At 50.1% G+C, this 26,639-nt stretch overlaps 1 protein-coding gene across 3 annotated transcripts in view; it reads right to left on the bottom strand.

Moving 5' to 3' along the window:
• Window positions 1-26,639, bottom strand: part of LOC140388359 (actin-associated protein FAM107A-like) — a 359,626-nt gene that overhangs the window by 124,089 nt on the left and 208,898 nt on the right. Inside the window, exon 1 of one of the 3 annotated variants that reach the window (XM_072472390.1) lies at window positions 15,870-16,103. The exons of the other annotated variants lie outside the window; for them this stretch is intronic. Within the exon in view, the coding sequence (XP_072328491.1) occupies window positions 15,870-15,927 (58 nt within the window). The 5' untranslated portion in view covers window positions 15,928-16,103. Of the gene's footprint in view, window positions 1-15,869; window positions 16,104-26,639 lie in introns of those variants that run through there. 3 annotated transcript variants of the gene reach the window in all.

The following is a 26,639-nucleotide window of genomic DNA, read 5'->3' as shown; positions in this document are numbered from 1 at the left end:
AGATAGCAAATCGGCAAGAGCCCCCGCAATGCTCAACATAGGAGAGTACGCGAACAGAATTAGCGCAGTAGGCGAATTTTGGTTCAACCCGACCACGCTTAGTACGGACAAGCAGGTTAGGGCAGTTCTGCAAAAGAACAGGGCAGCATTCGCGACCCACAAGCACGACTGTGGACGGATGACTGGCTCCGTACAGATAACAGGACCTGACCCTAGACCCCAAAAACAGTACGGATTCCCCCTAGAAGCAGAGGGAGAAATCCTAAAAGTTATAGAGAGCTTATTAGAGCAGGGCGTACTTAGATCAGTAGCCTCCACTAATAATGCCCCGATTTGGCCAGTGAGAAAGCCTGATGGATCATGGCGACTGACCATCGATTACCGGGAACTCAACAAAGTCACCCCCGCAGCAGCCCCCACAGTGGCAACAAGTCCCGAGACCATGCTCAAGCAGGGACTCAATTCCCGAGTCTTTACGGTTTTGGACGTCAGTAATGGATTCTGGTCCATTCCATTGGCAAAGGCGTGCCAGTACAAATTTGCCTTCATCTTTTTTAAAAAATATATATTTTATTCAACTTTTTCGGCCAAACAAAACAGTACAAAGGTTTTTCCCCTTTTTACAACAGCAAAACAATATAAATAACCGTGACCGTATTTTAACAAATAAATAAATAATATATAAACTAAATGGCAACTGCCATAACAAAAATAATAGCTCTCCCAAATAATAAAATCAGCAATTCGATACACATAACCAAGTACCAATATCTTTACAAAAACACCCGAGGACCCACCTGAGCCCTCTCCCCACCCCCCTCCCCTGGGTTGCTGCTGTTACCTTCCCATTTCCTTTATCGTTCTGCGAGGTAGTTAATGAACGGTCGCCACCACCTGGTGAACCCCTGAGCCGAACCAGAGTGCAAACTTTATCCGTTCCAGTTTTATAAACCCTGCCATGTCGTTTATCCAGGTCTCCACGCCCGGAGGCTTGGCTTCCTTCCACATAAGCAGTATCCTTCGCCGGGCTACTAGGGACGCAAAGGCCAAAACATCAGCCTCTCTCGCCTCCTGCACTCCCGGCTCTTCTGCAACCCCGAATATAGCCAGCCCCCAGCCTGGCTCGACCCGGACCCTCACCACCTTTGAAAGCACCTTCGCCACCCCCACCCAGAACCCCTGCAGTGCTGGGTTGACCAAAATGTGTGGGTGTGGTTTGCTGGGCTTCTCTAGCATCTCCCACACCTATCCTCTACCCCAAAAAATTTACTGAGCCTTGCTCCGGTCATATGTGCCCTGTGCAAAACCTTAAATTGTATCAGGCTAAGCCTGGCGCACGAGGACGAAGAGTTTACCCTACGTAGGGCGTCTGCCCACAGTCCCTCTTCAATCTCTTCCCCCAGCTTCCCTTCAGCTCATCCACCATGTTCTCCCCCTCATCTCTCATTTCCCTGTATATATCTGACACCCTACCATCCCCCACCCATGTCCCTGAGATCACTCTATCCAGAATCTCCTGCGTCGGGAGCTGCGGGAATTCCCTCACCTGTTGCCTCGCAAAAGCCCTCAGTTGCATGTATCGAAATTCATTCCCTTGGGGCAACCCATATTTTTCCGTCAGCGCTCCCAGACTTGCAAACGTCCCGTCCAGGAACAGATCCCTCAGTTGCACAATCCCAGCTCTCTGCCATGCTCCAAATCCCCCATCTATTCTCCCCGGGACAAACCTATGATTATTTCTTATCGGGGACCGCACTGAGGCTCCCGTCCTTCCCCTATGCAGTCTCCACTGCCCCCAAATTTTCAGTGTTGCCACCACCACTGGACTTGTGGTGTATTTCTTCGGGGAGAACGGCAGCGGTGCCGTCACCAGTGCTTGTAGGCTGGTTCCTTTGCAGGACGCCATCTCCAATCTCTTCCACGGCGCTCCCTCCCCTTCCCCCATCCACTTACACACCATTGAAATATTGGCGGCCCAATAGTACTCACTTAAGCTCGGTAGTGCCAGTCCCCCCCTCTCCCTGCTACGCTGCAAGAACCCCCTCCTCACTCTCGGGGTCTTCCCAGCCCACACAACTCATAACGCTTTTCTCGATCTTCTTGAAAAAAGCCTTCGTGACCATCACCGGGAGGCACTGAAACACAAAATGGAATCTCGGGAGGACTACCATTTTGACCGCCTGCACCTTCCCCACCAGTGACAGGGGCACCATGTCCCATCTCTTAAAATCCTCCTCCATCTGTTCCACCAATCGTGTTAAATTAAGCCTATGTAAGGTTCCCCAACTCCTGGCTATCTGGATCCCCAAGTACCGGAAATCCCTTGTTACCCTCCTCAGCGGTAAATCCTCTATTCCCCTGCTCTGCTCCCCCGGATGTACCACAAACAACTCACTCTTCCCCATGTTCAATTTGTACCCCGAGAATTCCCCAAACTCCCCGAGCGTCTGCACTATCTCAGGCATCCCCTCCACCGGGTCCGCAACATACAACAGTATATCATCTGCATACAATGATACCCGGTGTTCTTCTCCTCCCGAGTACTCCCCTCCACTTCCTGGAGCCCCTCAGTGCTATGGCCAGGGGCTCAATTACCAATGCAAACAGTAACGGAGACAGGGGACACCCCTGCCTCGTCCCTCTATAAAGACGGAAGTAGTCAGACCTCTGCCTGTTCATGATCACACTTGCCACCGGGGCCCTATATAGCAGCTGTACCCATCCAATGAACCCTTCACCAAAACCAAATCTCCTCAACACTTCCCACAGGTAGTCCCACTCGACCTTGTCAAATGCTTTCTCGGCATCCATCGCCACCACTATCTCCGCCTCCCCCTCTGGTGGGGGCATCATCATCACCCCTAGCAGCCTCCGTATGTTCATGTTCAGCTGTCTCCCCTTAACGAACCCAGTTTGATCCTCATGGACCATCCCCGGGACACAATCCTCTATCCTCGTCGCCATTACTTTGGCCAGGAGCTTAGCATCTACATTCAAAAGGGAAATGGGCCTGTAGGACCCATACTGCAGCGGGTCTTTATCCTTCTTCAAAAGTAACGATATTGTCGCCTCCGACATAGTCTGGGGCAACTTCCCCCTTTCCCTGGCCTCATTAAAGGTTCTCGTCAAAAGCGGGGCCAGTAGGTCTATAGATTTCCTATAAAATTCCACCGGGAACCCATCCGGTCCCGGGGCCTTCCCCGCCTGCATGCTCCCAATCCCCTTTACCACCTCCTCCACATCAATCTGTGCTCCCAGTCCCTCCCTCTCCTGCTCTTCCACCTTCGGGAATTCCAGCTGATCCAGGAAATGCATCATACTCTGCTTCCCTCCCGGGGGTTGAGCCTCATACAACCTCTCATAGAATGTCTTAAACACCCCATTCACTCTCTCCGCTCCCCGTTCCATCTCTCCCTCCTCATCCCTCACCCCATCTATCTCCCTCGCCGCTCCCCTCTTCCTCAATTGTTGGGCCAGTAACCGACTCGCCTTCTCTCCATACTCATACTGCACTCCCTGTGCCCTCCTCCACTGTGCCTCTGCCTTACCAGTGGTCAGCAGGTCAAATTCCACATGTAACCTTAGTCTTTCCCTGTACAGTCCCTCCTCCGGTGCCTCTGCATATTGCCTGTCCACCCTCAGAAGTTCTCTCAGCAATCGCTCCCTTTCTTTACTCTCTTGCTTCCCTTTATGTGCCCTTATGGATATCAGTTCCCCTCTGACCACCACCTTCAACGCCTCCCAGACCACTCCCACCTGAACCTCTCCATTGTCATTAAGCTCCAAGTACCTTTCGATACACCCCCTCACCCTTAGACATATCCCCTCATCCGCCAACAGGCCCATATCCATTCTCCAGAGTGGGTGCTGTTCTTTTTCCTCTCCTACCTCCAGATCTACCCAGTGCGGAGCGTGGTCCGAGATGGCTATGGCCGTGTACTCCGTCACTGTCACCTTCGGAATCAGTGCCCTTCCCAGGACAAAAAAGTCTATCCATGAATATACCTTGTGAACATGGGAGAAGAATGAGAACTCCTTACTCCTAGGTCTGATAAATCTCCAAGGGTCTACTCCTCCCATCTGCTCCATGAAGTCCTTAAGCACCTTGGCCTCGACCGGTCCAGCCCTGGATCAAGCACTGTATTGAAATCTCCCCCCATTACCAACTTTCCCGCCTCCAGGTCCGGGATACGCCCCAACATACGCCCCAACATACGCCTCATGAAGTTTGCATCATCCCAGTTCGGGGCATACACGTTCACCAGAACCACCGCCTCCCCTTGCAGTCTGCCACTCACCATCACGTATCTACCCCCACTGTCCGCCGCTATGGTCTTTGCCTCAAACAGTACCCGTTTCCCCACTAAAATAGCCACCCCCTATTCTTCGCATCCAAACCCGAATGAAACACCTGTCCCACCCATCCTTTACGTAGTCTGACCTGATCTGTCAATTTCAGGTGCGTCTCCTGCAACATAACCACATCTGCCTTTAATTTCTTTCGGTGTGCGAGTACCCGCGCCCTTTTAATCGGCCCATTCAGCCCTCTCACGTTCCACGTGATCAATCGGGTTGGGGGGCTCTTTATACCCCCCCCCTTTTTTACCCCAGCTCCTCACCCGGTTCCCACGTACCCGTATATCCCACCGACGGTGCCTTCCCGCCTCGACCACCCCGCCCCATAACAGCTCCCCCTTCCCCTTAGCAGCAGCAACCCAGTTAGCTCCACCCCCCCCCTCCGTTAGATCTCCCTCTAGTGTAATTACACCCCCCATGTTGCTCCCAGAAGTCAGCGAACTCTGGCTGACCTCGGCTTCCCCGTTTGCCCTCGGCCTCTCACCGTTTGCCCTCGGCCTTCCCCACCTTCCTGCGTCCCTGTTCCCGCCATAATTACTATAACGCGGGAACGAGGCCCGCGTTTCCCACTCAGCCCCGCTTTCCTACCCATCGGCGCCCACAGTTCCTCATACTCACTCCCCACTCCCCCCCCCCCCCCCCCCAAACGAGGGGAAGAGAGAAAATTTACAGGATTAAAGAGTTAACAATTGAAAAATCATCCAGCTTGTCGTCCACAATGAATGTCCACGCCTCTTCTGCCGTCTCAAAGTAGTGGTGCTTCCCTTGATATGTGATCCACAGTCTCGCCAGTTGCAGCATTTCAAATTTCACCTTTTTGTGAAGCACCGCCTTAGCTCGATTGAAACTTGCCCTCCTTCTCGCCATCTCCGCACTCCAATCCTGGTATACGCGGATCACCGCGTTCTCCCACCTGCTGCTCAGAGTTTTCTTCGCCCTTCTTAGGACCATCTCTCTGTCATTATAGCGGTGAAACCTCACCACTATGGCTCGAGGTATTTCTCCTGCCCTTGGTCTTCGCGCCATAACTCGATAAGCTCCCTCCACCTCCAAAGGGCCCGTCGGGGCCTCCGATCCCATTAGCGAGTGAAGCATCGTGCTCACATATGCCCCGACGTCCGCCCCCTCTGCGCCCTCGGGAAGACCCAAGACTCTTAGATTCTTCCTCCTCGAATTATTCTCCAGGGCTTCCAACCTCTCCACACCTCTTGTGCTGCGCCTCGTGCGTCTCTGTTTTCACCACCAGGCCCTGAATTTCCTCTTCATTTTCAGCAGCCTTTGCCTTCACGACCCGAAGCTCCAGCTCCTGAGTCCTCTGTGCCTCCTTTAGCCCTTCAATCGCCTGTAGCATCGGGGCCAACACCTCCTTCTTCAGCTCTTCCACACAGCGCCGCAGGAACTCTTGTTGCTCCGGGCCCCATATCGAACGGCCACCTTCCAACGCCATCTTGCTTCGAGCTTCCCTTCCTTGCCGCTGCTCCGAAGGATCCACTGCAATCCTGCCACTATCCTCTCCTTTTTCCATCATTATCCGGGGGGATTCCCTTCTATTTCACCGCACAGTGATTTTGGCCGTTTAAAATTGCCGTTGGTGCTCTTATCAAGAGCCCAAAAGTCCGTTCCAACGGGAGCTGCCGAAACGTGCGACTTAGCTGGTCATCGCCGCACCCGGAAGTCATTTGCCTTCATCTTTAGAGCACAGCAGTACACGTGGACATGCCTGCCACAAGGATTTCACAACTCCCCCTCCATTTTGCACCGACAGCTGGCAAATGGTTTAGCCAAATTCTCTCGCCCCGAATGTCTGGTTCAGTTTGTAGACGACCTACTACTGCAGACAGACACCAAGGAAGAGCACATTGAGCTTCTGTCCGAACTCCTGGGACTCTTACACTCAATCGGTTGTAAAGTCAACCCCAAAAAGGCCCAGATTTTGGAAGAAAAGGTGATATATTTGGGAACAATTATCACACATGGTAAACGCGAGATCGAGCATAAAATGATTGACTCGATTGCTAAATTGCCCCTTCCCAGAACGTTTCAGCCCTCCGGTCGTTTTTAGGACTGGTTGGCTACTGCCGAAACCACATTGACGGTTTCGCCAGCAAGGCAGCACCCCTCTCAGACCTCCTAAAGAAAGGAGCCCCCTGGGAATGGCTTCCGCAGCATACGGATGCTGTGGACTCTTTAAAACAGGCACTCATAGCAGCCCCCGAACTACAAGTTCCAGACCCACTTTCCCCTTACGCTATAGAGGTAGCAACCACAGACCGTACCCTTTCGGCCGTGCTCCTCCAGGAATGGCACGACCAGTTAAGGCCCGTGGCTTACGCCTCCAGAATTTTAGATGCTGTGGAGCAGGGATTTTCAGCCTGTGAGAGGCACTTGCTCGCAGTATTTTGGGCAGTGCAGTATTTTTCATATATTACCGGACTGAACCCCATTACAATTCTCACCGAACACACCCCCACCCAACTTTTACTGGACGGACGACTCAAGGACGGTACAGTAAGCCAGATTAGAGCAGCTAGATGGACCCTTCTCTTGTAGTGACGGGACATCACTGTTAAAAGGACAAAGACGCACACAATTTTAGCCGACAACTTACCCATGGTACCCCGGAACCCCCCATGAATGCGAAATTATCTCTCCACACCACAACACAGGCCCCTTTATCACTAAAACACCCTCCAGAAAGATAGTTAGTTCAACCCAGAGCCCCCAGCACACGGACACGTGTGAGCCCATAAAGATCTATGTGGATGGATCTTCCACAGTCTTGGATGGGAAGCGCATAACAGGTTGCGGTATATATGTAGAGGATGCGCAGGGCCGCGCCCTTGAGGAAATATCGTTAAAACTTCCAGGCCACTTAGGCGCGCAGGCAGCAGAGCTCGCGGCCATCACGTATATAGTGGAACACCCAGATTCCTTCCCCAGCCCAGCAGACACATACTCGGACAGCCTCTATGTCTGCAACAGCCTCACGGAATTTCTGCCCCTGTGGAAAGCAAGAGGATTTGTTTCCGCAGACGGAAAACCCCTCCCCTCAGCCCCATTGCTCCGTCATATTTTAGAGAGAGCCCAGAACAGGACTTTTGAGATAATCAAAGTTCACAGCCACCATCGTTCCTTTCCCACCGTGGAAATGTGAAAGCCGACACACTGGATAAAGCAGGTTCCAGACATGGACATTTTTGGACACCCCCCGAAAGCGCACCAGTGAGTGCAGTTCAGGTCTCCCCCTCCCCGGACGTCCCCCACCCCCCCCACCCAGGTTGCTGCTGCTGCTGACCGACCTTCCTCTAACGCTCCGCGAGATAGTCTAGGAACGGTTGCCACCGCCTGTAGAACCCCTGCGCAGACCCTCTCAAGGCGAACTTAATCCTCTCCAACTTTATGAACCCAGCCATATCGTTTATCCAGGCCTCCACGCTGGGGGGTTCGCCTCCTTCCACATTAGCAAGATCCTTCGCCGGGCTACTAGGGACGCAAAGGCCAGAATACCGGCCTCTTTCGCCTCCTGCACTCCCGGCTCGTCCACCACTCCAAATAGTGCTAGCCCCCAGCTTGGCTTGACCCGGACTTTCACCACCTGAGATATTGCTCCCGCCACTCCTCTCCAGAACCCTTCCAGTGCCGGGCATGACCAAAACATATGGACATGGTTCGCCGGGCTCCCTGAGCACCTTCCACATCTGTCCTCTACCCCAAAGAACCTGCTCAACCTCGCCCCCGTCAAGGGAGCTCGGTGAACCACCTTAAATTGTATCAGGCTGAGCCTGGCACACTAGGAGGCGAATTAACCCTACCCAGGGCATCAGCCCACAGACCTTCCTCGATCTCCTCCCCAGCTCCTCCTCCCATTTACCCTTCAACTCTTCTACCAGCGCTTCTCCCTCTTCTTTCATCTCCCGGTGTATTGCCGACACCTTGCCCTCCCCGACCCATGCACCCGAGATCACCCGGTCTTGAATTTCTTGGGCCGGGAGCAACGGGAATTCCCTCACCTGTCTCCTCACAAAAGGCCTCACCTGCATATATCTAAAGGCATTTCCCGGGGGTAACTCGAACTTCTCCTCCAGTGCCCCTAAGCTCGCCAATGTCCCATCAATGAACAGGTCCCCCATTCTTCTAATCCCCGCCCGATGCCAGCTCTGGAACCCCCCGTCCATCTTCTCCGGAACAAACCGGTGGTTACCTCTGATCGGGGACCACACCGATGCTCCCATTGCACCCCGGTGCCGTCACCACTGGCCCCAGATCCTTAACGTTGCCGCCGCCACCACCGGGCTCGTGGTATACGTTGTCGGCGAGAGCGGCAGCGGTGCCGTCACTAACGCCCCCAGGCTCGTTCCTTTACAGGACGCCATCTCCATCCTCTTCCATGCCGCCCCCTCTCCCTCCATAACCCACTTGCGGATCATCGCCACATTTGGTGCCAAGTAGTAGCTCCCTAGATTTGGCAGCGCCAACCCTCCTCAGTCCCTACTGCGTTCCAGGAACCCTCTCCTTACCCTCGGGGTCTTATTCGCCCACACAAACCCCATAATACTCCTACCTACTCTCTTAAAAAAGGCCTTGGTGATCACGATGGGGAGGCACTGAAACACAAACAGAAACCTCGGGAGGACCACCATTTTGACCGACTGCACTCTACCCGCCAGCGAGAGCGGTAACATGTCCCACCTTTTGAAGTCCCCTTCGATTTGCTCCACCAATCTCGTCAGGTTCAGTTTATGTAGGGCCCCCCAACTCCTGGCTATCTGGATCCCCAGATACCGAAAGCTCCCCTCCGCCCTCCTCAGCGGTAGGTCCCCTATCCCTCTTTCCTGGTCCCCAGCCTGTAATACGAAGAGCTCACTCTTCCCTAAATTGAGCTTATAGCCCGAAAACTCCCCAAACTCCCTTAGAGTCTGCATGACCTCCACCATCCCCTCCATTGGGTCCGCCACGTACAGCAACAGGTCATCCGCATATAGAGGCACCCGATGCTCGTCTCCCCCTCGGACCACCCCCCTCCATTTATTAGACTCCCTCAATGACATGGCCAATGGTTCGATCGCCAATGCGAACAACAGGGGGGACAGGGGGCACCCCTGTCTCGTCCCTCGGTACAGCCGAAAGTACTCCGACCTCCGCCGGTTCGTCACTACACTCGCCACCGGGGCTCTGTAAAGGAGCTTAACCCAACTAATAAACCCTCCCCCGAACCCAAACCTACGCAGCGCCTCCCAGAGGTACTCCCACTCTACTCGGTCAAAGGCCTTCTCCGCGTCCATAGCTACCATATCTCCGCCTCTCCCTCTTCCGATGGCATCATCATCATGTTTAAAAGCCGCCGCACGTTTGTGTTTAATTGCCTGCCCTTTACAAATCCCGTTTGGTCTTCATGGATCACCCCAGGGACACCGTCCTCGATCCTCGTGGCCAGCACTGTTGCCAGCAACTTTGCATCCACATTGAGGAGCGAGATCGGCCTGTACGATCCACATTGCAGTGGGTCCTTGTCCCGCTTTAAGATCAAAGAAATTGTCGCTTCCGGCATTGTCGGGGGCAGGGTCCCCTCCTCTCTTGCCTCGTTAAAGGTCCTCACTAGTAACGGGGCCAACAGGTCTACATACTTCCTGTAGAACTCCACCGGGAACCCGTCCGGTCCCGGGGCCTTCCCCGCCTGCATACTCCCCAAACCCTTGCTCAGCTCCTCCAACCCAATTGGTGCCCCCAAGCGAGCCATCTCCTGCTCTTCCACCCTCGGGAATCTCAGTTGGTCTAGGAATCGTCTCATCCCCTCTTCCCCCGCTGGGGGCTGGGATCTGTACAGCTCTTCATAGAAGGCCTTTAATACCTCGTTTAGTTTTGTCGCACTCCGAACCGTGGCTCCCCTTCCATCCTTGACTCCCCCTATTTCCCTCGCTGCCATCCTCTTACGGAACTGGTGTGCCAGCATCCGACTAGCCTTTTCCCCATACTCGTAGGTCGCCCCCTGCGCTTTCCTCCACTGTGCCTCCGCCTTCCCTGTGGTCAACAGGTCAAACTCCGTCTGGAGCCGTCGTCTTTCCCCAAGTACTCTTTCCTCCGGGGCCTCTGCGCATCTCCTGTCCACTCTCAAAATCTCCCCCACTAACCGCACCCTTTGCATGCCCTCGGTCTTCTCCCTATGAGCCCTAATGGAGATTAGCTCTCCCCTGATCACCGCCTCCCATACCCCCCACCCGCACCTCCCCGTTGTCGTTGGCCTCCAAGTACCTTTCGATACACCCCCTCACCTTCCCACACACCACCTCGTCCGCCAGCAGTCCCACATCCAGCCGCCACAGCGGGCGTTGGTCCCTCTCCTCTCCCAGCGCCAGTTCCACCCAGTGCGGGGCATGGTCCGAAACGGCTATGGCCGAATACTCCGTCCCCTCCACCCTCGGGATGAGCGCCCTGCCCAGAACAAAAAAAATCTATCCGGTAGTAGGCTTTGTGTACGTGGGAGAAGAAAGAAAATTCCCTGGCCTGCGGCCTTGCAAACCTCCATGGGTCCACTGCCCCCATCTGATCCATAAACGCCCCCCGAGCACCTTGGCCACCGCCGGCCTCTTTCCAGTCCTTGATTTGGAGCGGTCCAGTGCTGGATCCAACACTGTATTGAAGTCCGCTCCCATTATCAGGCCTCCTATCTCCAGGTCCGGAATGCGCCCCAGCATGCGCTTCATGAATCCTGCATCATCCCAGTTCGGGGCGTATACGTTTACCAACACCACCCACCGCTCACCATTACATATCGCCCTCCATTGTCCACTACAATAGTCTTGGCCTCAAATGACACCCACTTTCCCACCAATATTGCCACCCCTCTATTCTTCGCGTCCAGTCCCGAGTGGAATACCTGTCCTACCCATCCCTTTCTTAACCTGACCTGGTCCACCACCTTCAGGTGTGTCTCTTGGAGCATGACCACGTCTGCCTTCAGTCCCTTTAAGTGCACGAACACTCGAGCCCTCTTCACCGGCTCATTCAGGCCACTCACGTTCCACGTTATCAGCCGAAATTGGAGGGGCTCTCACCCCCTTCCCCCCCCTCACCCGCGCAGACTAGCCATCTCCTTTTCTGGGCCAGTCCCGTGTCCACGCGTCCCTCACCCTCCAGTCCCCCAGACGGGGGACCCCCGTCCCGACCACCTCTTTTATGTCCCATTCCCTTTCGGCCAGTGCAGCAGCAACCCTTTTTCCCCCCCATTCCCTCCCCCCCGCTAGACCCCTGTCTAGCTTTTTTGCTCCCCCCATGTCACTCCCGTAAGTCAGCTGACACCTGCTGACCCCCACTATCCCATTGACCTCCCCGTGTGGGAGTTCCCCCTCTCTCCTTTATTCCCGCACACGGGAAAAACAAAAAAAAACCCGCGCTTTCCAAAGCCCGCTCCGCCCCCTCTGGCGCAGAACCTGTCGCGGCCTTGTCTCTCTCCCCCAGCCCATGTAACATTTCCTGCGCGTGATTGTGATTGACCCCCTATATACAACAACCATCACACATCAAACCTCAAATATCCCCCCCACCCTCACAAACCCTCAGTTAGAGTCCAACTTTTCGGCTTGTACAAAGGTCCACGCCTCTTCAGGCGTTTCAAAGTAATAGTGTTGGCCCTTGTATGTGACCCACAATCGCGCTGGCTGCAGCATTCTGAATTTCACTTCTTTCCGGTGCAACACCGCTTTGGCCCGGTTGAAACCCGCTCTCCGCTTTGCAACCTCCGTGCTCCAGTCCGGGTATATTCGGATCTCTGCATTGTCCCACTTGCTGCTCCGCTCCTTCTTGGCCCATTTCAGGACTCACTCTCTGTCCGTGAACCTCACCACCATCGCCCTTGGCGGCTCATTTGCCCGGGGCCTCCTCGCCAGCACCCAGTGTGCCCCGTCCAACTCCAGCAGCCTCGAAGGGGCCTCCGCGCCCATCATCACCCCGAGCATCGTGCTCGAGTATGCCCCGGCATCGGCCACCTCCGCTCCTTCAGGGAGACCCAGGATCCTCAGATTCTTTCTCCTCGACCTGTTCTCCAGGTCTTCGAGTCTTCCCGCCCACCTCCTGTGTAGCGCCTCGTTCTGCTCCACTCTCACCACCAGGCCCGAGATCTCGTCCTCGTTCTGACCAACTCTTTTTTGTACCTCCTGGATCTGAACCTCGTGGGCCTTCTGGGTGATCCCTAGTCCTTCGATTGCCGAAAGCATAGGCGCCAGCATTTCCTTACGCATCTCCTCGCGCTGCTCCTCGAAGCAGTGCTTGATAAACTCCTGCAGCTCCACTTTGTCTCTGGCCGCCGCCATTTTGTCTTTTCCCCCCGGTTTTTCCCGTTGCTCCAATGCTACTTTTGTGGCCGTTACACTTCGAGTCCGTTTCATAGAAGCTGGAGGTGTATTGGATTATTGATCATTATTCGGACTTGAACCTCGTGGCGGTATCATAAAGATACCTGGCGACTCGAGAGCAAAAGTAATAAAACAGAGCAATTGAACTAAGGCAAAGTTAGCAACAAGTGCCAGAGGCGTCTGCCCTCCAGGCCCCATGAACTTTGACACAGGTCACTGGTTGGGGGTGTTTGGGGGGGGGGGGGGGGGGAATGACCACTGAGAAGGGAGGTAGACTGGAATACACAAGGGTTAAACTATGTGACCTGTTGAAGAAGGAGAGATGGTTTGGGACCAGAGGTGAAAGTGGAATGGGGCCTCCTTCTGGAGAGAGGGCCAGTGCATGGTCATGCAGCAATCTGGAACGTACTGCACATTGAAATAAACAGGCCGCCTTCAACTTTGTGAACGTTGTGACTTGTAAAATGCAAGCAGCCCATGGATTTCAAAAACTCAGTGGTATTTATAGCCTGTCCAGTACAACGACAATTGAGGTAACACCAGTAATTGCTGCGATTAATAAAAACTTGGACTATGTTAAGGCCACTACAGGGATTCCTGGGTTACTAAATGAAGATTAAGAATGTAAATCACGACCCTGTGCTTGGGTGCGGTTAAGTGAAGGTCTCAGTATGCATTTAAGATTACATATACCGCTGCATGCTAATACTTTGAGCTTTTGTGCCTCATCCAGGTCTCATCCTTCAGGAATCTAAGGTATCCTGTGAAGACATAGGAGGAATGTATGGCACTGAACAAGCAGCACTATCTGGAAGGCAATTTTAAACGTCTGAATGGACATTGCGCTAAACTGTGAATTCAGGCTGACATCAGGACAGCACAATAGCACAGTGGTTAGCACTGTTGCTTCACAGCGCGAGGGTCCCAGATTAGATTCCCAGCTTGGGTCACTGTCTGTGCAGAGTCTGCACATTCTCCGTGTCTGTGTGGGTTTCCTCCGGGTGCTCCGGTTTCCTCACACAAGTCCCGAAAGATGTGCAGTTCGGTGAATTCTCCCTCTGTGTAGCCGAACAGGCGCTGGAGTGTGGCAACTAGGGGGATTTTTACAGTAACTTCATTGCAGTGTTAATGTAAGCCTACTTGTGACAATAAAAATTATGCAGGCTAAGGATAGCTTAATTCTCGATCGGGGGATCAGTTGAATAAGTTTAATGTTTACAATGTCCAGCTGGAAACGGAAGATTTGGCATAATCTAATTTTACACTACTGAAAATATAATTAGATTGGTGTAAATAATTAGTTCAAGTAAGTCCTTCAAAACATGCCCATTATCACCTTGCCTCAAAGAGCCCAACATGAATTTTGGAGCCTCCTTCAAATGAGTACAACTAGTGAAAATTCTAATCATGATTAATTCACCTAGATAGACGCGGGTCTCCTAGTATGATATTTGAAAGTTAGTACAAATGATTGGGGAAATAAGAATTGTGCTGTTGCAGTTTGTGCTTAAAATTCCTCGACCCTTTGCGCCAGTTGGACAGATATTAGGCGAATTGCAGCAACAACAAAAAACACCTTAATTGAGCGAAAACTCAAGAACAGGACATAGGACTAATTGAATAGACATAATGTGCAGGGGCACGGGGAAAATGCAGGGTCCCGTTCGGAAAGTCGGTGCAGACGCCGAATAGCCTCCTTCTGCGCCGTAACATCGTCAGTTACGCTTATTTTTTGCAATTGGGATGTTAATAAAATGTGCGTGAAATGCAAGTGCAATTTTGAGATTGGCGGTCAGGCATGGGAATAGATAGGCATAATTTGGGGTGACACTTCCGGGTTGTGAACCCGTAGGAAACTCCAGGCCACAATCTAACCTTTTTAAAACTAATATTTGCCCTGTGGTGGAATTGATATTGCACACATGTAATATTAGCCTGAAAGGGATTTCAGTCTGGGAGGACACAAAACTAAATCACTCATTACCATAGTAACTAGCAAACCTTTGCTAGGAGATTCACATCATTGCAAGGGTCCCTTGGGCGAAGAGGTGAGTAATTAAGATGATCGGGTGAGTTCTCTCTCTGTCACCTCAGCGCCCTGCCAATTTGTGAAAATGTTGATTGATAACTAAACTTGATGTTAGGTCCAGGTCCACACAAAGGGAAAGTGCTAAATTGACTCTTGCTATGCCTAATTCTGCCTGTTCTTGCAATGATACCCCGATCAAACTACAATGTTTGGCTCCGTGATGAGATCGGGGACAATTCAGGTCACTGTGTGAATCTTTCCACTTCAATGAAATTAAAAGCAGATTACGCCTCATGAATATGCATTGCTTCATTCACCATTATTCAACTGCTGTGTTAACACAAAAAATAAACTTTGCAAAGGTAAGCTTTTGTCACGTGGTCACTGATTTTGCAAAATGCTCATATTTGCGTTCGCAATTTTAATAAGCATATCGCTCGCTAATTCAATTATATTTTATTCAGAAAAAGGAGGTTACAAAGCCTCGTTTCAATTCCCTATTCGCGAAATTTTCCCCAAAAGATGCTTATGCTCTCATCTATGTAACAAGGGGTTGCCATGGTCACTGAACAGCAGCTTTATACTTTTATGTACACAGACTCTCCAAGTGTAGCCGAAGCTGCCCCCTCGCACTCGCACAAATCAATGTTCGGACTTGTTCCCTTGTCAGTCAGCCTCACAGCAAACAAACACTAACTGGAAGGTGTTGCCTTGACATACAGGCTTGCCAGCAGGAACTTCTGTTCTCAGTGTCCACTGGGGAGTAGGAATGAATGTAGTCGCTTTCATCCACAGCCAACAAGGCTTAACAGAAAGACAAGTTTCCCCCTTTCAGCTCTCGAAATAGACAAGTGTGTGGATTTGCACTTTTACACACATCAGAATCAATTCTTCTTCTGTATGATTACTGCAAAGTAAGTTACATCAAAAATGGCATTCTGCAGTACAGGTTTGACCACACTTAAACAAGTATTCGTGCTCTGCTCAAGATCCTTAAAAGTGAAAACAATTCCTTAACATTCAGTCAAAGAATACATTTTCATTCCAACGCTTACTGACAAAGAATGTGTCAGCCAGAAAGGTAATATTCAGCGAATCGCGCTTCTTATTTTACACATGCTGCTTGTACGTCTTACCCGATTTAACTAACATTCCCCGGGGAAATCCAGCCGAAGCCCTTGCCTGGTTCCACATTTTCTGTGATTTTGAGCCGTTCTTTTAAAAAATATATAAATGTCCCGAACGGTCTGCTCCGTCCCTCTCCCAAACTAATTATTCTGAGGAGTTACATGCTGTGCGGTTTCCTGCTCGTTTGGACTCGGCACTCAACCCTCTTCCCAGCGCTGAACTTCTATTCCACTTCTGGGCGAAGACGTGAGATCAGTCACATGACATGTTACTGCATAGCTCCGGCCTCCCCTGCTGTCAGCCCAAAGGAGACGAGCTTCTTTCGGATTTCGTAATGCTGATAGCAAGAGGGAGTGGATCCTTGCACCATTTCATTCAGGAAAACAAATGTAAAAGGATGCATTATGATAGTCGAAGAACCAGTTTTATGGCCCACGCTGGCCCTCCTTTAACACATTTTCCCATCAGATGCTGTTTCAAGGAGTGACAATAATGGGCGGCACAGTGGTTAGCACTACTGCCTCACAACTCCAGAGACCCGGGTTCAATTCTGACCTGGTAACTTTCAACTCGTGTCTGCTGAGTATCTGCGGGAATTTCCTCTGTGCGCTCCAGTTTCCTCTCCCAGTCCAAAGATGTGCAGGTTAGGTGGATTGACCATGCTAAATTACCCCTGGTGTCCCAAAAAGGTTAGGGAGGGTTACGGGGATCATGTGGAGACATGGGGTTAAGTAGGTGCAGACTTGATGGGCTGAATGGCCTCCTTCTGCACTGTAGAGATTCTATTCTATGAAATGGGAAAACATTTAAAATAATTACTTTTGCAATTTGTGATGTTAACTGCATTAGGATTGCTCGAACAGGAACTTTGCATCATTTGAAAACCTGGCTTCCTGAATTGGTCTCCATTGGACTGCTCTCGGCACCTTGCAAATAAATTGTTTTCTTATTTCACCTTTGGCGACCGAGGAGGGTCAAGATCAATCCCACATTTCCCTCCATGAGAATGGAAAACTTGCACTGCAGCCAGGGGATGGGCTAACACCCTCCTTGGGGCCTCACTCTCCAAATCACTGAAGAAGTTAGAGACAAAAAGGAAATACAAAATGACAGATATGGGTTAAGACAGACAGGTAGGAGAAAGAAGTTAAAAAGGTCTGGAAGGGGTACCCTAGGTTGCCGGGATACACCCTGCTGGAGTGACTGCTGCTTCCGGATGTGGAAGGGGAGGGAAGGCGAGCGGATGGTGAAGATTAAGGAGAAATGGAGTTGGGAGGGGAAATCAATTGAAGTATGGAGTGAGGCACTGCATAGGGTAAATGGGACCTCTTCTTGTGCAAGGATGCCTAATACTGTTACAGGTGGTGCACAGGGTTCATAAGACTCGGGTGAGAATGAGTTGGTTCTTTCGGGGGGTAGCAGATGAGTGTAAGAGGTGTGGGCAGGGGCCAGCAAATCAGGCACACATGTTTTAGGGTTGCGAAAAATTGGGAAGATTCTGGATGGGAGTGTCTGCGGTCTTAGCCAGGATAGAGGAGGAGGAGGTGGACCCGACCCTTTGGTGGCGATATATGAGGTTTCAGAGGAGCTGGAGCTCATGGAGAAGAGGAAGGCCGATGTTGTGGCCTTCGCCTCGCTAATTGCACGGCGGCAGATTTTACTGGAGTGGCGGTCGGCATGGCCACTGGTGGTAGCGGCTTGGTTGGGTGACCTGTGCCACTTCCTGCAATTGGAGAAGTTAAAGTATGAGCTAAGGGGCTCTGCAGGGGGGTTTGAGAAAAAGTGGCGATGTTTGTGACTGTGTTTGAGGAGCTGTTTGTCGTGGGGGACGGGGTGGGGGGGCTGGGGTGGGGGTGGGGGGGCGGAAGGGAAAAAATCTGTACAGACTGTATAGCTGATTGCTGGGAAGTATGCTTCCCAGGATGTTTATTTGATGTAACCTGTTTTGATATATGTTTGTAACAAAATACATTTTAAAAAAGGAGAAAGAAGTTAAGTAACACAGTAGGAAGAGAGGAAGGAAATGACAAGTTGCAAAGAAAAAGCAAATCTGGGAAAGATAGAAAAAAAAAGAACAAAATAAATTGACAAACACTGGAATCTCAAAGCACTGTCCCCCACCTAGATTGTTATTGCCCATTCACAGCTGTTTTATTGGTCTATTCCCTGCCACACGCTAATTTGTCTGAATTGCAATATTTGATTACTGGGATCATTGCCAAGAGTAAAAACAAACCATTATGTAAAAAAAATGAAAATCAATATCTACTCATTTGACAGTTGAGTTGATTCAGGTCCCTCTGTGGTTGGCTACAAATGAGATTTTGGTTTCAACTGCATGGTTCTTGCCAAATGAGGCAAAATTGAACAAAATTAATGACAAGTGGCAGGAATATGCACGTTCTATAATTGTCACTTGCTTATAAATGAATTCTAACACCAGTTGCCGACTCTGTTTTATGCATGGTCATTTACATTGTGGCATGCCGATTATCAGCATTTAATGGCTAGCAAATAACTTTCATTGAGCTGGAGGATGACAATAGAGTGGATAATAAAATTAGTTGCCTATTTTTGGGTGCAAAACAGGCACAAATTATTCCAATTTAGCAATGAAAGGGCATGTGCATTGGCCCCACTACTAAGTTTGGGGTGGGTTGGAAGCCCAAGCCTAAAACTAGGTGTTTACCCACCTAAATATGTTTAAGAGAGGGTGAATGTTTGAAGGGCCCCTTTGTAAAATTTGACCTGACGACTTGGTACAGTTATGGGCCTACCCACTCAGGATTCAGAGGCTCCTGCAGTCACCAAAAGATAAATGTGAGGTGTATTTCTTTTCAAATTGATTTTCTGGTAAACTGAAATGAGTTGGAGGCATCTGGTTGACTCCACAGTTGCAGCATTCCACCTCCACCAACAACCCTCATCCCACTGTTGGCTGGCCAAACCTCATGGAACTTAACAGAGGGCTGCTGGTGACAGACTGACATTCTTGTTTCTTTGGAGTGAGCCTATGGAGGTGAAACTGACACGAGCAGCTCACCCGGAATACGTCGACAACAACAAGGGCCCAGTTTTGAGACAACTGCAGGCCACCTGTGCCAGTAAATAGCTTGCATAACATTACAAATGATTAACGGCACAGAAACAGCCCATTCGGCCCAACTTTTTCGTGCCAGTGTTTATGCTCTACTCAGGTCACCTACCATCTCGTCCTTTGCCCCTCATTCCTGTCTAGCCTCCTCTTAAATACATCTATACTATTCACTTCAATTGCTCCCTGTGGTAATGAATTCCATATTCTTACTTATGAGTAAAGACATTTCTTCTGCATTCCGCATTGCATTTCTTGGTGACTATCCCGTGTTGATGGCTTCTAGTTATGCTCTTCCCCACAAAAGGAAACATTTTTCTGTATCCAATCTGTCAAAACCTTTCCTAATATTACGAGGTCATTCACCAAAGGTCCTTCTTGCCCCAACCCCTCCTGTCAACCGTTTCCTGATGGTGCACCCAAGTATATCTGATAATATCCTTCTAAACCTTCTCTGCATCCTCCCCAGTGCCTCTATAGTCTTTTTACAATATGGCGACCAGAACTGCATCCAAGTGTGGTCTAACCATGGTTCATACAGGTTTAGTTAAACATTCCTACTTTTCAAGTCTATTCCTCCATAAATAAAGCCTAATCCTTGTTTTTTGAAAACAAAATATAGCCTTGCGAATCTATGGCATAACGTTTAGTGAATGGTGTATTTGAACTCCAATTCTCTTCCCCTTGCACCTGGACTCGCACCTTCCAAGTAATAAGTGTCCTCCCTGTTCTTCCTACCATACTGTGCCACCTCACATGTATTTGCATGGAACTTCATTTGCCAATTATTTGTCCATTCTGCAAGTTTATTAATGTCCTCCTGTAATTTGTTGCAGTCCTCTTCAGTATTGCTATCCCTTCCAATTGTCATCTGCAAATTTACAAATGGTGTCTTTGATTCCAAAGTCCATATCATTAACATAACTTGTGAACAGTAGTAGTCCCAGTACTGTTCCTTGTGGAACACTATTTTCCACCTTCAGAATAACTACCCTTTACTGCCACTCTGATTTTGGCTTGACGTAAGCGAGCAATCAATTCTGTCACTTCAAAATTGTTTCACGAGATAGGAGTGTCACTGGCTCAGCTTGCATCTATTGTCCATCCCTAACTAATCTTGCAAAGGCGGTGGGGGGGCTGCCTTCTTGAACGGCTACAGTCCATGTGGTGCAGGAACATCCACAGTGCTGTCACAAGAGGAGTTCCATGATTTTGACCCAGCAACAGTGAAGGAACTGCAATATAGTTCCAAGTCAGGACGGTAAACGACAAGAAGGGGAATTTGAAGATGGTGGTATTCCCATGATTTGTTGCCTTTGAGGTAGTAGTGGTTGCGAGTTCGAAAGGTGCTGTCAAAGGCACCTTGGTGAGTTGCTGCAGTGCACCTTGTAGACAGTGTCATTGATTGATTGATGGTGGAGGGCTTGAATGTTTATTGTAGTGAGGCGGTAGCTATCAAGCAGGCTGATTTGTCATGGGTGGTATTGAGTTCCTGACTGTATTGGAGCTGTGCTCATCCAGACAAGTAGAGAGTCCCTTAATTCCACATTTTGTGATCTAATTGGTCCATTCTGGGGTACCTTATCAAAAGGTATTCTGAAAATCCATATAAATTGCTGCATTCTCATCATCTACTCTTTCACCTCCTCAAAAAATTCTTGCTCAAGCACGATTTTCCCTGCTGACTATTGATCATTATATTTTTCATTTCCAGATGTTCTTCTATTCTCTCTTTTAGTAGAGGTTAAATTACATTTCCTAACACTGCCATTAGGATGACTGCTCTATAATTCCAGAGACATATTCTGTCTCCCTTCTTAAATATAACAATTACATTAGTTACGAAAGAGAAAATGCTGGAAAATCTCAGCAGGTCTGGCAGCATCTGTAGGGAGAGAAAAGAGCTAACGTTTCGAGTCCGATGACTCTTTGTCGTTTCAGATTCCAGCATCCGCAGTAATTTGCTTTTATCCAGTGAATTACATTAGTTACCCCACTGTCCTCTGCTGCTACACCTGAATTACTAAACATGAGCAGTAATGCATCTACTATCACTTCCCCACATTCTTTAAAAATACTTTGTTGCAATCCAGCTAGGCCAGAGACCTTGTTTATTTTCTTCAATACTTCCCTTTCTTAATTTTAAATGCACTTATCTCATTACTCATCAGCTAACTTTGCATTTCTGTTCAATTTTCATTGTAAATCAGGTTTGGGAGAGGGCACCTCGAATATTATGTAAATTACCCTTAACATCTGTCATTTATCATAAATTGTACTTGTTTAATACTTCATAATATTGCAGGCCTTGTTTTGCCAATAGAAACTCATTGTCTTCATCATTTACTTATGTGCTTGTTGGCTAGTTAACAAAGGGGGATGCAGTGCAGACCAAAACTGTATTTCTGTTCAACATTAGAACCTACACAGGTTTTGCCGAGCTCTAATAAAAGCAAAATACTGTTTATCATAGAATTTACAGTGCTGAAGGAGGCCATTCGGCCCATCGAGTCTGCACCAGCTCTTGGAAAGAGCACCCTACCCAAGGTCAACACCTCCACCCTATCCCCATAACCTAGTGACCCCATCCAACACTAAGGGCAATTTTAGACACTAAGGGCAATTTATCATGGCCAATCCACCTAACCCGCACATCTTTGGACTGTGGGAGGAAACCGGAGCACCCGGAGGAAATCCACGCACACACGGGGAGGATGTGCAGACTCCGCACAGACAGTGACCCAAGCTGGAATCGAACCTGGGACCCTGGAGCTGTGAAGCAATTGTGCTATCCACTATGCTACCGTGATGCTGGGAATCTGAAATAAAAACAGAAATAAACCCAACAGGTCTGGCAGCATTTGTGGAGCGAGGGCAGCATGGTAGCACAATGGTTAGCACAGTTGCTTCACAGCCAGGGTCCCAGGTTCAATTCCCAGCTTGGCCACTGTCTGTGCGGAGTCTGCACATTCTCCCAGTGTCTGCGTGGGTTTCCTCCGGGTGCTCCAGTTTCCTCCCACAGTCCAAAGATGTGCAGGTTAGGTGGATTGGCAATGCTAAACTGCCCTTAGTGTCCGAAAAAGGTTAGGTGGTGTTACAGGGATAGGGTGGAAGTGTGGGCTTAGGTAGGGAGCTCTTTCCAAAGGCCGGTGCAGACTCGATGGGCCAAATGGCCTCCTTCTGCACTGTAAATTCCATGATTCAATGAGATAAACATGCTAACGTTTCAAGTGCATATGACCCTTCTACAGCCATTAATCCCATTCAGGGAATTGAACAAATGTTTGAAGGGAAATGATTTGCAGGGCTTGTGGGGCAAGAGCAGAGAGTGGGAAAGTTGGGCAGCTATTTCAAAGTGCCAACATATACTCAATGAGCTGAATGATCTCCTTCTGTGCTGCATCATTCTAAGATTCTTGTAACCAGCCTTCATTCTCCAGTCAGTGAATGAGCATTGATAGCTCTTAAAAAGCCAGCATGCTGCTATAGCTTCTCCATAGGGAACAACAGAAACTCTGTTTTTGACTTCTGTGACAACAGGGCTGTATTTTCAATAATGCTTCAATTTAGTGGCTGTCTCTTTAAAACTTTAACATTGTGGTGAAAGCAGTTTAACTGCCAAACTAGTCTTTTACTGGGCTATGCTGATAAAATATAAATTTTATGATTTGGGGGATGAACATTACCAGTTAGCTTGTTGGGCTCCCTGATCGCCCCATACCAAATTTACATCACAACTTTGTGGCAAAAGGAATTAGATTACTTTGCAGCAAACATGACTCAGAAGTGGTGCAACCAATGTATATTACTGCAGCAAAGGCAACAAATATTCGCTCAAAATCTAGGCACTGAATATACAATTAAAAAACAGACAGAACACCTACAAGGGCAAATAGAGAGTAAGAGCGAAGATTAGCAGGTAATAGAAACATCCAAAAGTAATTTACAAACATAGAAAGTGAATGTATTCTAAGGAATGGTAAGGCCAATTAGAAATCCCCCCCCCCAAAAAAGTGCTGCATTTATATAGCACTTTTCTTGATCAGCGGATGTCTCTGCTTTACAGACAATGAAAAATGTTCTGAAGTGTCGGCACTATTGTGATGTAGAAAATATGGCAGGCAATTCGCAATCAGCAAACTCTCAAAAACAGCAGTGTGATAATGACCAGATAATGTGTTCTTTGTAAGGTTGTTTGAAGATAAACATTGGCAGGGCACCAGGGATAACTCCCCCTGCGCTTCTTTGAATAGTGTCATGGGATCTTTAACATCCAGAGCAGGCCAACGGTGACACAACATCTCATCCAGTAGATGGCACCTCCAACAGTGGAGTGCCCTATTAGCACTACATTAAAGTGTCAGCCTTGATTTTTGTGCTGAAGTCTTGGATTGGCACTGGAACCAGGACCCCTCTGATTCAGAGGGGAGCACGTTAGCAACTGAGCCAGGGCATAACTGTCCTGAATAAATACTTCAACTTCATTCTCTTTTGTGAAGGCAGAGACAAATATTGGAATACGGGATGGAGCATGAGATATTGGATTGGACAGCATAAAAATAGATACAGGTACAAAATTCTATGGGCTGGATTCTCTGATTTTGAGGCATCTGGAAGATGTGTCTAGCTTTACAACGGAAGAGCTGGTGCCACCCCAGCACCAATCCTCAAACCAGTGAGGGGCTAGCAGCTGCGCCACATTAAACGCACAGCCTTCCCGATATAAATGCCTGGAGAATTGCCGGGTCCGTGGCTGTGTATGGCGATGACCTGCAGCGGTCATGCCGTACAACATGGTCGCGCAGACCCAACCTGCCAGATGATGCCTCCCTGGCCCCCCCCCCCCCCCCCCCCCCAAGAGATCCCCCAGCCTCGCCTAAGCCCCCCCAGCCAGCAGAACGGCTCCCACCCGACTGTGGCGGTGCTGGATACAGTCCGCAACCGTAATGGCGGGTTCACGAAAACTGACAGCACACGTGCCTCGCGCGGTCGAGAATTCAGCCATTCAGGGGCGGAGCATTGGTGGAGGGCCTTGTACTCCTCGATGATGCCGTTTGAGGGGTCAGAGCATCCAATTCGGTCATAAACAGGGATTCTCTGGCCAATCGCCGATTACGATAACGGCGTCGGGTAATGGAGAATCCCGCCCATTAACTCTGTCTCACTCTCCAAGGATGCTGCCAGACGTCACGAGTCTTTCCAGCATTTCCTATTTTTATTTATTGTCAATGCAGATTGACTAGTTAAAGACAAATCGCATCGGACTGATCCAATTGAGTAATTTGATGAAGTGTAACAGAGAGGATTCATGATAGTTGTGCAGATGTATATCGTGACTTTAAAAAGACATTATTGATAAAGAACCTCAAGAGACTTATTCAGAAAATAGAAGCAAGTGGCATTAACAGGACAGTGGTCATTTGCATACAAAAGACAGCAGGTAGAGAGTTGTGGGGAACAGATATTTTTGGATGGAGGGAAATATGCAGTGGCGTCCTGAAGTCAGTCTTAAGACCAATATTCTGTTATATGTAAAAACAACTGGGACCTGTAGGAAGTACAATTTTAAATTTTGCAGTTGGTGAAATTTGAATTCAATTAAAAAAGAAATCTAGAATTAAAAGTCTAATGATGACCATGAAACCATTGTCAATTGTCGTAAAAACCCATCTGGGGCGACTTCCGGTTGCGGCTATGCGGAGCTAAGCCGCACGAATTGGCAGCTCCCGCGAAGACGGACTTTCGGGCTCGATAGAAGAGCCCCAACGGGACTTTTCACACAGCCAACCCGTGGGGAAGAGGGGAGAGAGGTCCCCCACTAACCTGTATGGACCGGACCCGCAGCGAAACGGCCAAAAAAACGGCACTGGAGCAGCGGGAGAAGAAGGGTAAAATAAACAAAATGGCGGCGGCCGGGGACAAAGAAGAGATGCAAGAATTCATCAAGCGATGCTTCGAGGAGCTGCGCAAGGAGATGGTGGTGCCTATGCTGGCAATAATTGAAGGATTTGGGGCAACCCAGAAAGCCCACGAGGTGAAGATCCAGGAGATCCAGGACAAAGTGAGTGAGAATGAGGACGAGCTCTTGGGCCTGGCGGTGAGAGTGGAGCGGCACGAGGCGCTACACAAGACGTGGGTGGGAAGACTCAAAGACCTGGAGAACAGGTCGAGGAGAAACAATTTGAGGATCCTGGGTCTCCCAGAAGGAGTGGAGGGGGCTGACGCCGCGGCATATGCGGGCACAATGATCGGGGCGCTGATGGGCGGGGAGGCCCCCCCGGGGTTTCTGGAGCTGGAAGGGGCGCACCGGGTGCTGGCGAGGAAGCCCAAAACAAACGAGCCGCCAAGGGCGATGGTGGTGAGATTTCACCGGTTCACAGACAGAGAGAGGGTCCTGAAATGGGCCAAGAAGGAGCGGAGCAGCAAGTGGGACAATGCTAAGATTAGAATATACCCGGACTGGAGCACGGAGGTCGCTAAGCGGAGAGCAGGTTTCAACCGGGCCAAAGCGGTGCTGCATCGGAAAGGAGTGAACTTTGGAATGTTGCAGCCAGCGCGACTGTGGGTTACACATAATGGCCAACACTACTACTTCGAAACACCCGAAGGAGGCGTGGACCTTTATATTAACTGAAAAGTTGAACTCAAATTGAGGTTTTGTGAGGGTGGGGGGTATTTGAGGGCTGAAGTATGATGGCGGTTGTATATAGGGGGCAAGCACGCGCAGGGAATGTTATATGGGCTGGGGACGAGAGACAAGGCCGCAACAGAAGCTGCGTAAGGGGGGAGCGGGGCAGGCTCTGGAAAGCGCGGGTTTTTTCTCCCGCGCGCGGGAAGAAAGGTGGGAGGGGGAGCGTAGGAACGTCTACTGATGGGGAGATTCCCACACGGGGGGGGTCAAAGGGATGGCAGGGGAATCCGGGCGTCAGCTGACTTACGGGAGTGATATGGGGGAGCAACAAAGCTACCCGGGGGGGGGGGGGGGGGGGGGGGGGAGAAAGGGGGGGGAAACAGGGGTGCTGTTGCACTGGCCGAAAGGGAATGGGACACAGAAGAGGTGGCCGGGACGGAGCCGCGGACACGGGACTGGCCCAGAAAAGGAGATGGCTAGTCGGCGGGGGTGTGGGGTGTGTGAGAGCCTCTCCAATCTGGCTGATAACGTGGAACGTGAGGGGCCTGAACGGACCGGTGAAGAGGGCTCGAGTGTTCGCGCACTTGAAGGGACTGAAGGTAGTCTTGGCTATGCTCCAAGAGACACACCTGAAGGTGGTGGACCAGGTTAGGTTAAGAAGGGGATGGGTAGGACAGGTATTTCACTCGGGACTGGACGCGAAAAACAGAGGGGTGGCAATTCTGGTGGGAAAACATGTGTCATTTGAGGCCAAGACTATCGTAGCGGACAATGGAGGGAGATACGCGATGATGAGTGGTAGGTTGCAAGGGACGTGGGTGGTGTTGGTAAATGTATACGCCCCGAACTGGGATGATGCTGGATTTATGAAGCATCCCAGACCTGGAGGTAGGAGGACTGATAATGGGAGGGGACTTTAACACAGTGCTGGACCCTGCACTAGACCGCTCCAGATCAAGGACGGGAAAGAGGCCGGCGGCGGCCAGGGTGCTCAGGGGGTTTATGGACCAGATTTTTGGGGGGGGGGGGGGGGGGGGGGGGGGGGAGTGGACC

The sequence above is a fragment of the Scyliorhinus torazame genome, chromosome 13, assembly GCF_047496885.1.
Source record: "Scyliorhinus torazame isolate Kashiwa2021f chromosome 13, sScyTor2.1, whole genome shotgun sequence".
NCBI lineage: Eukaryota > Metazoa > Chordata > Chondrichthyes > Carcharhiniformes > Scyliorhinidae > Scyliorhinus > Scyliorhinus torazame.
The sequence above is the reverse complement of the archived record's forward strand: the minus strand, read 5'-3'. Positions and strand labels throughout refer to the sequence as shown.